Source organism: Chiloscyllium punctatum, chromosome 15 (assembly GCF_047496795.1).
Source record: "Chiloscyllium punctatum isolate Juve2018m chromosome 15, sChiPun1.3, whole genome shotgun sequence".
Taxonomy (NCBI): Eukaryota; Metazoa; Chordata; class Chondrichthyes; order Orectolobiformes; family Hemiscylliidae; genus Chiloscyllium; species Chiloscyllium punctatum.
In genome coordinates, this window is record NC_092753.1 from 81,505,802 (window position 1) to 81,521,527 (window position 15,726).

General features: G+C 41.9%; 1 protein-coding gene across 3 annotated transcripts in view; it reads right to left on the bottom strand.

The window, feature by feature from the left end:
• The window catches only part of hlcs (holocarboxylase synthetase (biotin-(proprionyl-CoA-carboxylase (ATP-hydrolysing)) ligase)), a 163,685-nt gene extending 148,504 nt beyond the window's left edge, over positions 1-15,181 (bottom strand). The window contains exons 1-2 of one of the 3 annotated variants that reach the window (XM_072585635.1): positions 14,901-15,051; positions 1,529-1,722 (exon numbers count right to left, since the gene is read on the bottom strand). In XM_072585635.1, coding sequence (XP_072441736.1) covers positions 1,529-1,615 — 87 coding nt within the window. In that variant the 5' untranslated portion in view covers positions 1,616-1,722; positions 14,901-15,051. Of the gene's footprint in view, positions 1-1,295; positions 1,723-14,900 lie in introns of those variants that run through there. The other 2 variants (XM_072585634.1, XM_072585636.1) reach the window with 2 other exon arrangements.
• Between the last annotated feature and the right edge of the window lie 545 nt (positions 15,182-15,726).

A 15,726-nucleotide genomic window follows, 5' to 3' on the forward strand; every position in this document is an offset into this window, starting at 1 on the left:
AACGCCTTCTTCTCTATCCTATCTACCTGCAACTCTACTTACTATCAAGGAGCTATGAACCTGCACTCCAGGGTCTCTTTGTTCAGCAACACTCCCTAGGATGTTACCATTAAGTATATAATTCCCACTAAGATTTGCTTTCCCAAAATACAACACTTTGCATTTATCTGAATTAAACTCCATCTGCTACATCTCAGCCCATTGGTCCATCTGATGAAGATCTCGTTGTAATCTGAGGTAACCTTCTTCGCTGTATACTACACCTCCAATTTTGGTGTGATCTGCAAGCTTACTAATTATACCTCTTATGCTCACATCCAAACCATTTATATAAATGACAAAAAGTAGTGGACCCTGCACCGATCCTTGTGGCACTCCACTGGTCACAGGCCTCCAGTCTGAAAAACACCTCGAATATATTAGAGGTGATCTTTCTCTGCACTTTCTCCGTAGCTGTAACATCATATTCTGATGTACTTATGATGAAGGGCTTATGCCTGAAACATCGATTCTCCTACTCCTCGGATGCTGCCTGACATGCTGTGCTTTTCCAGTGCCATACTTTTCGACTCTGACGCTCCATCATCTGCAGTCCTCATTTCCTCTCTGTAAGATATGATTTGTCTGGATAGCACACAAAATAATACTTTACTGTATCTCAGTACATATGACAATAATAAATCAGATCACAAATGTGATTAGGCATGCATAGTAAGTCAAATTATAATTAAGCACCAAGTCCAATGCAATTGATTTATTTTCTGATATGTATTACACACTTTTGAAACATTCATATAATTTTACTCATTACTGGTTTTGCATGGAGCAGGTGCAACCGTATAAGACATTTTTTTGCACTTTTGTCATGCACTGTCTGTTTAGTAATTCAGTTCTGCATCACTGGAAACTTCATTTACAATGGCAACTTTGTTGCTATCAAGTGAAGATTGCCTTGAAGATACTGAGGGCTCTCAAACATCAGTTAAAGTGCTACAGATTGATTAGTGCTTCTTTTTTCTTAAAGTATGTGCTGCTAATTAATGCAATCTCTGAACCACTCCGAAGGGCATTTACAAAATGCTAAAGCACCCAAACTGCTAAAGCACCCTTCTCTTTATTGAGTCAGGTCAATTTCATTTGCAGCTCCAGTCAAAAGTTGTATTCTCAGACAATGCTGTCATTTATTCTTGGAAGGAACTGGAAAACACTTCTTAATCTTGAAGTGTAATAGTCCAATTCGCATGCCACTCCAATTTCTTTTCAACTGCAATATAAGGGAAACTGTGACAACTCACCAAAGGATCAAATTACAGTCAAAGTTTGCCTCAAAAGCATGAGCACAACTCAATGAGCTTTTCTCATGACCAAACAACCTCAGTTTCTTGAAGAGAATCTTGCAGCACTCCAAAGTCTCGGGGGAGAAAAAAAGATAAATCTACCAGATCCCACTGCACAGCCCTGAAACTGATTATTCGTTGTTCCAGCAACTCAAAGTCAATGCATTGCAAACCATTCTTAGCCAGCATACATCATTTTGGTGTAAATTCATATATCTTGCATTGAATTCCGCCAGCAGATTCTGAAACTGGTGGTTGCTCAGAGCCAGTGTTTCCATAAAGTTCACCACTATGTTGACCACATTCACTACAGGCTTGAGGTTCGCTCTTAATTCCACTGGAGATTCTTGGTGCACAAGGCATTGGTGGTTTTTCAGCTGTTAACCTGTAAAACAAATTACACTGTATTCAACAATGTTTACATTTTTTCTTAGAATGAAAGCACAGAGTAGCAAAAAATATATACTCTCATCAGTCACAATCATCTGGATGAGTGCCTTAACTCCACACTTCTCCCCAAACCAGGTTGCAGCACATCAGTGGTCAGGCTTCAGGCATGCAATTACCTCTTTCCAGTGCAAGAGTAGGTCAGACCCTGTTAACCAAGTAATATGCATTACAAAATGTATATTGGATTATTTTTCAATTAGGAAATTCTAAGCATGTTCAAATATATTTTTACCTTTTACAAGTTCCTGGACATTCTCCAAAACTGCAAGTTCTTCTAACAATGAAGAGCTCGACGGCATTCACATCGCTGCCCCATTTGTCCATTATAACTCTGTACCACGCAAAACACAGTCTTTTCAACCAATTTCCCTGGGTTATTCTTTGAAATTGGTCCACCATTTGGTGTACTGCGTAGATTAGTCAGTGATGATACTTCACAGCTCGGCAAAGACTGTTGAGACTTCTACAGAGTGCTTCATAACAACATTGGGGAAGGGTTGTTTCGCATTTGCGATCAGGTCTGTCATAAGCACACTAGGCTCCTATGTTATTTTAATCTTGACACATTTGAAAAATTAAATGTGATTTTTTAGTTCACTAACTTCAATATGTTACAAAATTAAATTAAGTACAAATGTTATTATGTATTTATTCCTTGTCTCACACTGAACTCAAATATATAGCACATTACGGTGTAACTTTACTCTCTCTTCCTCTCTCCAAGAAATTACAAGCATTTTGTTACTTGTAGAAAAGGCCATCAAGAAGCAAAATCAATCCGACGTTTCGTGCTCAATTATGTACAGAAGTCATTTATATTATTGTGGAATACTGACGTGGCCACAGTTGTTGTGTTGTATATGGGTCTGATTGTTCCATTAATCATACAGTAATGTAAAGACTGTCGTCAAGATTCAATAAAATACCAAGATTGTATTTGTGACTCCTCTTGAAACCTTGAGGCTTATTTATGTTATTAGGCTTTGTTTTAGGATTATGTAACTCCCCCAGAGAGAAAACAAGATTGCTTCTACTGGTTGTCAATTCAGCAACACAGGATCAGTTATTTTCATCATTCTGTTCTGATATGTTATGACACACCTCCAGATGGGACTTCTGGCGCAGATGTAGAGTGACTACCATCATGGCATGAAACCTTTAATAACACAGAATATCAACAGAATGAGTGGAACTTTACGAGAATTTGTTTTCAACAATTAGATGTTTCATGGCTAATTTCAGGTTGTATCATTTAAAAGTGGAGTTCTGAGAAAATCATTTTCCCGAGAAACACACCACAAATGCGACTTTAAATGCTGAGCATTTTCAGCTTTGTCTACTTTATTGAATGCAGACTATAAAATTCTGTCTAAGGTTATCGTCAACCAAATCAGGTCTGCTCTGGGATCAATGATTCAGCCCAACCAAACCTGTGCTGTACCGGCAGGGCAGTCTCTGAGAGCTTTATGGTCCTCAGGGATACAATCGCCCACACGCAGAAAAGGGAGATAGAAATCTGCCTTGTCAGCCTGAACCAGGAGAAGGCCTTTGAAGGGATATCGCACACGTACATGTGGGACATGGTCTCCAAAATGGATTTTGGGGACAGAATTTGCAACTGAGTCCGACTGCTCTATATCAACATCATGAATGCAGTCTTAATCAATGGGTGGGAATCAGAAAGCTTCCCAATCAGATCTGGAGTCAGGTAGGGCTGCCCACTCTCTCCTGTCTTGTTTGTGTAGTGTACAGAGCCTGTTGCTGAGTCCATCAGGAAGGATGCGAGCCTGAGAGAGGTGACTATTCCAGACAGTAGAGGCCTGCAGATCAAAGCCTCACTGCACGTGGACGATGTCACCTTCTTCTACTCAAATCTGCTGCCAGTGCACAGACTCATGAGCATCTGTCACCGGTTCAAACTGGCCTCAGCAGCCAAGGTCAATCAGGGCAAGAGCAAGCCCATGTTCTTTGAGAACTGGGCCGACCAATCCTTTATTCCCTTCACCGTCTGGACAGATTACCTGAAGGTGCTGGGAATATGGTTCGGAGGGGCCAGGGCATGCACAAAATCTTAGGAGGAGCACATTGGCAAGGTGAAGCAGAATGATTTTTTGGGAGCACCACTCTCATTGCAGTTAAAGATCTGGTCTCAGGTGTGCGGCACTCTCTCAGTTATTGTAAATGGCGCAAGTCTGGACCATTCTACAAAACTACACAGTTGCCATCACCAAGCCATCTTCCACTTCATCTGGAGGTCTACAATGAACCAACTTGGCAGGGACTCAATGTACAAAACTCTGGATAAGGAAAGGAAGAACGTACCCAATGCCACCCTCATCCTGATGGCCACCTTTGTGTGAGGCAGCATCAAGCTCTGTATAGACCCTCAGTACACAAACACCAATTGTCACCATGTACTAAGGCTCTATCTGTCTCCGGAGCTGCGAAGGATGGGTCTGCCCTCGTTACCTTGGATCACTCCAAATAGTTGGACCGCTCATTATCGCTTGTCTTTTGTGGATTTGCAAAGGAAAGCACCTTCAACCACAAGTCCATCAGAAAGTGGTCAAGACGTAGCATCCTCAAGTCCCTGCGAGAAAAGGAGAGGGTGGATCCTGTTCCTGTTCCCTGTCAAAGTCATTTGGTGGAATACCTCATCACCAGAACTTTCCAACAAGCACCAAGACATCGCTTGGCTGGTGGGGGGAAGAGAGTCATAGAGATATACAGCGTGGAAACAGACCCTTCGGTCCAACCCTTCCATGCTGACCAGATATCCCAACCCAATCTAGTCCACCTGCCAGCACCCAGCCCATATCCCTCCAAACCTTTCCTATTCATATACCCATCCAAATGCCTTTTAAATGTTGCAATTGTACCAGCCTCCACCACATCCTCTGGCAGCAGATTCCATACATGTACCACCCTCTGCGTGAAAAAGTTGCCCCTTAGATCTCTTTTATATCTTTCCGCTCTCACCCTCAACCTATGCCCTCTAGTTCTGGGAACTAGAGGGCATAGGTTTCCCCACCCCAGGGAAAAAACTTTGTCTATTTATCCTATCCATGCCCCTCATAATTTTGTAAACCATTATAAGGTCACCCCTCAGCCTCTGATGCTCCAGGGAAAACAGCCCCAGCCTATTCAGCCTCCCCCTACAGCTCAGATCTTCCAACCCTGGCAACATTCTTGTAAACCTTTCCTGAACCCTTTCAAGTTTCACAACATCTTTCCGATAGGAAGGAGACCAGAACTGCACACAATATTCTAACAGTGGCCTAACCAATGTCCTGTACAGCCGCACCATGACCTCCCAACTCCTGTACTCAATACTCTGACCAATAAAAGAAAGCATACCAAACGCCTTCTTCACTATCCTATCTACCTGCAACTCCACTTTCAAGGAGCTATGAACCTGCACTCCAAGGTCTCTTTGTTCAGCAACACTCCCTAGGACCTTACCATTAAGCGTATAAGTCCTGTTTTCCCAAAATGCAGCACCTCACATTTGTCTGAATTAAACTCCATCTGCCACTTCTCAGCACATTGACCCATCTGGTCCAGATCCTGTTGTAATCGGAGGTAACCCTCTTCGCTGTCCACTACACCTCCAATATTGGTGTCATCTGCAAACTTAGTAACTGTACCACTTATGCTCGCATCCAAATCATTTATGTAAATGACAAAAAGAGGTTTGAGAATGTCACACATTTCCTTTTGGAATATGCCTTTGCAAAGGAAGTTTGGAGAAAGGTGCAGTAGTTTTTGTCGATGTTTGCCCTGAGCAGCTCCATGACAAAGAATTCTGTATCCTCAGACTCATTGAGACAAACATTGACGTACCTGAAGGACCATCAACTAAGTGAAAGACACTCTTTGATCTGCCAGAAACTTGTTAGTCTTCCACAACAATGAGTTGACCTCAACCAAGTGTTGCAGACTGGCATATTCCAAGGACCAGAACTACTTGCCGAGGAACGCACTAAAGCTTGGGGCAGCTGCTGTCAAGTCGCAATGGGGAAAGACCATGGTCTGAAGTCTTTCTGCCCATTTAAATGGGAGTCCATTCTGTTATTAGACCTTCCTGGCGCTTCAAACGCATGTAAATATAGTCTTGTCTGCATAAGAGATGTCTTTATTTTGTTGGATACAGTCAATCTCCAATGTTATTGTTTCCTGGATATGCTACTTTGCAGAACCAAACTGTGTTTGTGACTATGTATATATGTAAAGATATTTTCTATGAATAAAGTGTATTTATGGGGGAAAAAAAATTAATTTCAAAATGGGAATTGGATACATATTCAAAAATAAGCACAGCAGATCCAAAATGGCAGTGACCCAGTAGGTCTGAGTCTACAGAACTCTGCCTAAGACTCAGGCAAAGTGGGGTACCCACCCTCACCTCACCTGCTAAATTGTTTAAAATAGTTTTTGGCCAGCAGCTTTGGTCATTCTGCATCAAACTTTAGCAATTTGATGCTTTTTAAAATGACCAAAGGCAAAGGCTCTCGCAGTTCGCAACAGGCAGGGACCCCTCCCGCCCCACTGCAGCAACAGAAATGTCCTCGGCCACACCAGGGGACTTAGCTGCAGAGACGATCCTGATCTCTGAGTTCGTTAAGCTCCGAGAGAAGATCAATACATCCAGCGAAGAGACACAGTCCAGGTGGGAGTCAATCTTGGACATGTAGCAGAAGCATGACCGAGAGATCGAGAAACTCTGGCAGCGTGTCTGGGGAGCAGAGCAACAGGCCGCAGCCTCCGAGACCACTACTGAGTCACACGTGAGTCAGGTCGGGGCTCTGGAACGTCGAGTCTGGACCTTGGAGGAAGAATATTTGGTTGCTGGGTCTTCCCAAACAGGAGGAGGAAGGCCAACTTGTTGATTTTCTAGAGCAATGGCTCCCACAGCTCCTGAAACTGGAGTCACAGCTGGGCAGGGTGCGGGATCAGCGGGCCCACCTGGTTGCTGTGCACAGGCCCGGCTCAGACCAGCGCCCCTGCCCAGTCCTAGTTCGACTTCAACATTACAGGGAAAAACAAATGTTACTTGAAGCCTCCAGAGTCTTGGGGAAGGATCCCCATGCCATGATATACAAGGGCTCCAAGATAATGTTGTTCCAGGACTTTTCTCCGGCTGTGGCTTGCAAAAGGAAAGCATTTGATGAGGCGAAGAAGCATCTGAGGGACTTAAATTTTCTATGCGATATTCGGCAATGCTGCGCTTCAGTCATGGAGGATCTGTATATAACTTCGGATCACTGGAAAAAGTAAAAGAATTCTTGGATTCTCTCAAATAGACTGCGGGACTTGAACTGTATGGATAATGGCTTTATTCTGCTCCCCCCCACTCCCCCATCCGCCATTTTGTTTCTTCTTCCTCCTTTCTTTTCTCCATCTTTCTTTTGGTGGTGGGGCCTCATTCCTTAACCTTTCTTTGGACTCTTATCTGAGCCCAAAGCGATAGTGTGGGGGGGATGGATGGATCGCCCACTTTTAACTCCTGTTTTATAAGATATTAGAATTTATTTACTCTACTTTGTAATGCCTGGGCCAAGAGCATGGCTCTAGCTGGGAGACATTATGGCGGGATTATTTGAAGGTAGCAGTGCCTCCTGTGAACAAGGGGGAAAGTCTCCTTTCAAATATGTTTTATGTTATTTGTTTTTAGAAGTAGTGCTTAGTTGTTTTGATTTAGCTTTTTTAAAGAGTGTTTTTATATGTGAATCGTTTTTGTTTTTTATTCAATGTCTTTTGGGTAGGGTTCTTCACCCTCGGGGGTCTCGGACTTGCTTGGACGAGCATGGCTAGTCATTCATGAAACTGGAATGTCAAGGGGAGCCACTCACCAATCAAAAGGAAAAAGATATTATCAAGTCTTAAAAAAGAAAGGTTTGATGTAGCCCTTCTACAGGAGACACACCCACTTGATATGAAGCACTCAAAGCTGCAACAGGGTGGATTTGGCCAGGTGTTCTTTTCATTTTTCAGCTCAAAAAGTAGGGGAGTGGCCATTCTTATTCAGAAGAATCTTTTCTTCCAAATGCTAAGCCAGATAAAAGAAGAGTCTGGATGGGATATATTGAAGCCTAATGTATGGAGAGGAATACGGGATTTTGAATCTTTATTGCACCCCGCCCCAGCGTACCCTTTTAAATTTGGTCCTCTCGACCCTGTTGAACTCGATATTGTTTTGTAAAATAGGTAATATAACTATTTCTGACCTTGCCGCAGTATATATGCGGGTTAAGACGAGTGATGAGATAGGTTCCTGACATTGGCATATGGACCCTTTTCTATTCAAAGATAGTAAGTTCATAAAATATTTCTTGCAGGAATTCTGGGATATCAACTCAGGCACGGTGAGTGATGTGGAAGACTACTAAGGCATACGCGCAAGGCTTGGTTATTTCATGTTCTGCGACCCGGAAAAGACAAAAGGGAGAGCAATAGAGTCTGCTCGAGGCTCGCCTGAAAGCGGCTGAGACAGCCTATGTTGATCGGCCCTCCATTACTAAACTACAGCGGACCACAGCCCTTAGGGCAACTTTGAATACCGTACTTACTCAAACAGCAAAAAGAGATATTTGCGAAGCAGAGATTACTTGAATATGGCAACAAGCCTGGCAGGTATCTAGCATACCTTGCCAGAAAGAAAAAGGCTCCCCAAGTCATTATATCTATTCGAGAGAGTGCTGGTACCCTGACTTGTGATCGTAAAATGACCAATGAAGTCTTTAGTTCTATTTCAAACTGTATAAGTTGCAGGACTGTGAGGATAGAACGAGGAAGAAAGAGTCTTTTTTTTAAAAAATCTGGCCGTCCCGGGCCTAACCTCAGAGCAAGCGTCATTCTTGAATGCTCTCCTGGCAACCCAAGAAGTACAGGAGGCGGTGAGGCAGCTCTAGAGTGGCAAAGCACCCGGACCAGACAGATTCCAGGTTGAGTTCTATAAAGAATTTATAGGGGAATTGGTCGGGCCACTTATAAATATGTATAATTTTTCACATAGTCAGGGCTGCCTCCTGCCTTCTCTGATAGAAGCAAATATTTCTCTCATTTTTAAGAAGGGAAAGGCTCCACATCTATATCCTTGTTGAATGTGGATTTTAAAATTGCCTCAAAAACGTTGGCATTAACACTGGAGAGGGTTTTAGCATTCATTATAAAAGAGGACCAGATGGGGTTTATAAAGGGTCGCAGATCAACTAATAACATTGGAAGAGTCTTAAATATGATACAAGCCTGCCGGCAGGGAGCAATACTGGGATTAGCTGTCTCCCTAGACGCAGAGAAGGCATTCAATCAGGTAGAACGGCCATCTCTTTTATACGCTAGAACGGTTTGGTGTTGGAGAGGTCTTTACTAAATGGGTTACAGTATTATATAATTATCCCAAACCAGCGGTGATTACCAACGGTTTAAGTTCAGATAGCTTTAGCGTTGGCAGAGGTTGTTGTCAGGGATGCCCTCTCTCACCATTATTATTTATGCTAGTGATTGAGCCACTGGCGGAAGCTATACGAGCTGACCTTAATATAACGGCTCCGAGGTTGGATCCGGTAAGCACAAAATCACTCTCTACATGGATAATGTCCTCCTTTTCTTCAATGATCCACTGACATCTGTGCTCCGCTTAATTCAAGTGGTTAACTTATTTGGTATGTTCACAGGTTACAAAAGTAATTTTATGAAATCGGAGGCCATGCCGCTGGGAGGTCTTGCCAGTCTATCCAATTTTCCGGATGGATCCTGTTTCCCTTTTCGCTGGTCACTGGGAGGTTTCCTTTACTTAGGTATTTTTGTTACTCCGGCATTTGGTCAGTTACATAAAGCCAATTATACACACTTATTACAGAAAATAAGACAGGACTTTCAATACTGGGAGGTTCTCCCGATATCCTGGCTAGGTAGAATAGCTTTGGTTAAGATGAATATTCTGCCTCGACTTTTATACCCTATGAGAATGCTCCCTTTGATGCTGCCGAGACAGCTTTATGGTTGGCTCGGTTCTTTTATTTAGAGTCATGGACGGCCCCTTATTAAATTAGAAAAGCTGCAGCTTCCACAAGTAAGGGTGGGCTGGATTTTCCGGATTTCAGGAGGTTCCAATTGAGCTCTTTATTATCTTACGTAGCTGATGGGGGTTCTTGTGACCCACAGTCAATCTAGTTAGATATTGAGGCCTCGCAATCAAAATGTCCACTCATCAATCTACTATTTATGGACAAGATGAGAGTTATTACAGATCACTGTAAAAATCCTATTGTATTAAATACAGTCAGAGCTCGGAGCGTAAGGCGACAGGATGAGGGTAACTTACAAAAAACCTCCCCTTATACCACTTTAGTGGGATCGTTGGGATTCCAGCCAGGGCTGACTGATGCTATATTCAAAATTTGGGAGTCCAGAGGTATCTCCTGTTTGGGAGATCTGTTGGATGGGGAGATCACGATGTCCTTCAAACAGCTGCGTCAGAAGTTTGGGCTGCCTAGCAAGGACCTTTTTCAATATTTTCAAATGCGAGACTTGATACAAAAGAAAATCACATTGATAATTAATCCTTATAAATCGGATATGGAAAGGAGAGTACTTCAACAGATGGGTTCACCCTTGGTCAGTACTTACTATGTAATAAGGCGTCGAAGGACATGGAACGGTTATATAAAACCTGGAGTCAAGAATTGGGGATGGAAATCTCCTTAGAGATGCGAGAGGATGCCTGGGAGAATGCCAGAAAGATCTCTATCCGTAACAGAACTCAGGCTATTCAATTGAAGATACTTCATCGGGCTCATATGGCACCTGAGCAACTTGCAAAGTTCAAGGCAGGAGCATCTCCAATGTGCTCTAAATCCAAAATAGAAGTTGGTACTCTCACATATTGTCTGTGGACATGCCATAAGATCTGCAGATACTGGGACAGAGTAGCGAATGCTTTGACAAAGACTTTGGGTACGGAGATCGGGTTGGACCCAGTGTATCTACTTTTAGGCTCCCCAAATTTCCCCTCTTTGGATGCATACAGGAGGAAATTATTCACTAACCTTTCCTTTTGTGCGAGGAAAAACATCTTAGTGAATTGGGTAACAGAAGGTCCCCCAGGACTTTCAAATCGGCATAGGATGGTCATGGAATATATCCCCCTTGACTTCCTTATGAATATATTATGCGCCAAAAAACAGAATTATTCTATAGAACATGGCAGCCCTTTTTGAACTACATTGACACAGATATATCGGCCATATTGTTCAGGACCTTTGCTTAGCTGAGGGGGATGGTTCTGGCTGGTTCAGGGGCTCCTAGGAGGAGGAATCCCATATAAATATGGGTTTTGTTATGACTTGATATAAATTTATTTTGAATATGTATCTAGTTATTTATTTACTTATTTATTTTCTGTTCTCCTTTTGTTTATTGTTAGTAATGTATGATATCCTATTTTATGTTTTGGTAGGTTGTAGAATAGATTAGTAGTTAGTTTTTTTAAAATTCTATTTTGGTATTATTGTTACATTGTAAAGTGGAATACACTAGTTTGTACTAGTGCAAAAAAAAACTGATGGAAAAGGTCAACAGCATGAAACATTACCTCCATTTCTCTCCATTGATGCCGACTGATCTGATGCGTATTTACAATGTCTTCTGTTTAGATTAGATTAGATTACTTACAGTGTGGAAACAGGCCCTTCGGCCCAATCCCTAGGGAAACCCAGTGAACATCTGTTGAAATTAAATCAACCTCCCAAATTCACAGTTGAGCCATATTTAATTATGGTAAAGAAGCATCCACCTCTCTTGCAATGCAATTCAGATTATCAACATCTCAAAATTACTTTGCATATTTATCTGAAAAATCAGTGTTGTGGGCTCACAGTAGACAACTCTTTAAAGATAAAGAATCACAGAGAAAATAGGCTTGTATACTTATGAAAATGTATCATTTCTAACATGATGGACAAAATATTTGAAAATGAATGGAACTGAAAGCAGACATGATGGTCTGCATCCAAAGGTTTTAAAGAAAGTGGCTGGAAAGATAGTGGAGGCATTGGTTAAAATATTACAGACTCACCTGAGCCCTGAAAGGATCCAGCAGGTTGGTAAACCAGAGGGTGGAGACTAATGGATGTTTTATCAGGTTGGAAAGACGTAACTAAGATTACCACAAGGATCAGTCCTAGGATCTTAATTATTTACTATCTGTGTTAATGACCTTGAGGCAGAGACAGACAAAAATGTATTCAAATTTGCTGACAATATAAAAATGAGAGGGCATGTTGTGATGAAGACATAGGGGAGTTACAAGGTGGTATACATACGTTGAATGAGTGGGCAAAGATTTGGCAGATGGAGTTTAATGTAAGAAAGTGAGAGCTCATACACTTTGGTAGGAAAAATAAAAAGTCATGCTATTGTTTAAATAGAGAGAGAGGGGGAGAGAGAGAGAGAGAGAGAGAGAGAGAGAGAGAGAGAGAGCGACAAACTCGAAAAGATGCAATACAAAGGGAGATGGGTGTTCTTGTGCATGAAATACAGGTGCAGCAAATTATCAAGAAGGTATATGGAATTTTGGCATTTATTGCTCGAATTTTGTTCTTTAAAAAAACAGAAGTCTTGTTACAACAGTACAGGGTGCGACTGAGGTCACACCTGGAGTGCTCTGTACAGTTCAGTCACTGTAATTAAATAAAAAAATTAATTATTGGAGGCTATTCAACATAGATTCACAAGCTGATTATTGAGATAAAGGGAGTGAACCATCAAGAACTGCTAAACAGGGTAGGCTTTTATTCAGCAGAGGTTAACAGATTAAGAATGATCTTACTGAAACATACAAACATCTGAGGGGGCTTGACAGGATAGATGCCGAGAAGATGTTTCCATTAATAGGGTAATCTCAAACGAGCATACAGAGTAAGAGAACGCTCATTTAAAATTGAGTTGCAAAGGAATTTCTTCTCCTAGAGGGTAGTCAATGTCTGGAATCCTCTATCGCAGAGAGTTGCAGAGATTTGCAGAGATTAGATCATTGAAAATACTTAAAGAGGATGTAGACAGATGTTTGAAATATCAGGGCTTTTATGGCTGTGATAAGCTGACATGAAAGAGGAATTGAGACCTGGGCCAGATTAGTCGTCATCCTGTTGAACGGCATGACGGCTGAACAGTCTATTTCTGCTCCTGTTTCTTACATTGTTATATTCTTATTTCACCCTTTAGTAAGAGTATAACTGACACAATTATAGTCTCAACTCCAGTTCACTTTCCCTTCTTCCTAACATGATCATTGACTTTATTCTGTTTCCCTATCTAAACAGGGTCTGGAAGCTATACCACTGCATCAGAGTGCAGGTCCAACTGATAACCTTAAATCATAATTGAAAAGCAATTTTTCCATACAGTACACATTAGTCATTGGATAAAAAGGGTCATGGAGATGATCAATCTTTCCTGCATTCTCATGGAACCACACTGATCAGAGTTTAGTTGTCTGGTCGAAGAACTATAACAGTCAGTAAACAGCTGCGTCTCCACAATGACTCTGGCCTAATCAATCATCATCCTACTTTCATGCTGTATAAACTGGTGACCCTTTTCTTGCATCAAGCCTGTTTCTTGCATCCTTGTTCTGGTGATTACAAGACAAAAAGCTTTGACTTCTTGACTCCTTTAGAAATAAGACGACAAAAATCATACATGGTACACCAGGTGTGCTCTCACCAAGACCATGCACAGCTGCAATAAAACTTCCTTACTCTTATATTCCAGACCCACTCTAATAAATGCCAGCATTCAATTTACCATCACAATCGAAGTATACCTATAAATCAACTTTTTATGATTCATGTACCAGAACATCCAGATGCCTTTGTATCTCAGTGTCGCTACCAATTCAATAATTTAATTTCTTACCTATCTTAGAGTCATCAGCCAAATTAACTAGCATACTTTCGATTTCCACATCTAAATCATTGAAATGGTTATGGTCTTAACACTGATTCATGTGGCACGAATAGCTTGCAAAGCCAAAATAAAAGACCCATTTATCCCTGCTCATTGCTTCATGGCACTTAAGGAATCCTTTGTTGACACTTGTTTGTTATCTCTTACATCATGGGCTCTTATTTTTACAGAATCTTTTGATGTGTCATCTTTTGGAAATCCATGTATAACACACCCACAGGTTCCCCTTTATCTGCCTTGCTTGCTATTCTCTCAAAAGAGTCTATTAACTCAGTTAAACAGTCAAACTCAATTTACTTTCTCAAAAACAATGATGACTGACTAATCAAATTATGATTTCCTAAGTACCTACCACAACATCCTTAATAAACGAGTTTTGCAATTTACTGTTTCAGATGTTAAAGATTTATAGTTTCCTTCCCATCCAATCTTGTATATGGGGTTACATTACGCTAAGCAAAAGAATGTTTTAGACAGCAAATGTGACATTACTGGAAAACATTTATTTAGCCTCAATGTCTGAAATTTAAACCATTTAAACTTCATCTACAGTTGAAATTAATAAGGAATTCAGTCATTCCACGATCACACATCCCTGCAGTAATACATGGTTAATTTGGATATCTTACATCGAAACTCAGCAGGATCAAACCAAATTGTTTAGAAAGCCAAGTACAGTTTCTGTTTGCCCAAGATAAAGTACACTGATTCCGCAAGCCAGCATATAGCACATTTACACAAATCCGAAGAATTTGTGAGATGTTAGCAAGAATCAAGCTGTTCATAAACTATAAGTCATCGTCTTTGGTCAAATTCGACACTTGCGCATCACACTGTCACTCGTTTACTCGGCATAACGATTGCAATGAGCACTACAGAGTCCGAAAATAAGTTTTTTTTTCATAATGTCATGCAATTACTTTCTTGTGCAATACTCTTGATTAAAGGAATAACGATGGAATTTATTACTGCACTATAAAAGTTTCTAACAGATTAAAAGAGTTTAGTATAAACATCCACCATCAGATTACGAACCATAAGAATTGTGAGAGACAACTAAACAGAAGTCCAGTTTGTATTAATCAAGATAAAGTTAAAATTGAAGTGTGATAATCTCGGATTAAGGATGTGTGCGCGGATCACCTTTTGGGGCTCAGCCAGGAGGAAAGCCCTATCAGCCAGACGGACACAGACGTTTTCCTGGAGAACTGCAGAAGGGCTGTGAGGCCGGCTCTCGCTGTCCGGGGGCAGCGCGGTGAACGTAAGGCTGGACATGCGGTGGAAGCGCCGTACAGCCCGAAAGATGATCATTGCATAGCATTTCTGCAGGCGAATCCACAGGTAAACATAGCACAGAGTTATCAACATGGCGACTACACCGGCAACATGACTAACGTCTGCTCACACGGTGCTCCGCTTCACCCACAGTAGCTCCACCCCCTCCCTTTTCCTATTGGTCACTGCCGCTACACCCTTCTCCAGCCCGTAAAGGTCAATTCTTCCCATTGGTTACTGCCCTGACATCCGGCTCCCCATGGTAATTACAATATTTCCCCGCCCCCTTCCGTTTCCCATTGGTCACCACCCCGACACCCGGCTCCCTATTGGAAGTTACTGCACACACTCTGCCCGCCCCTTCCTATATCCTAGCTTTCTATTGGCCTTCCCACAAGACTCCACCCCCCCACCCTCGCCGCTCGTGCTCCTTATTGGAGCGTTCCCCAAATGAAATTACGCCCCTTTCGTGTTTGAGCCCCGCCCATCTCCAGATCTGCGTCGGTCGAGCGTGGAGCACATGGATTTAGCGGAAGCTGAGCTATTCTGCTCAAAGTTAAAAATCATGTTAAACTAGGTTAAGATCCAATAGGTCGCATAGAACAATACAGCGCAGAGCAGGCCCTTCGGCCCTCGATGTTACGTGACCTGTGAACTAATCTAAGCCCATCCCCCTACACTATCCCATCATCAT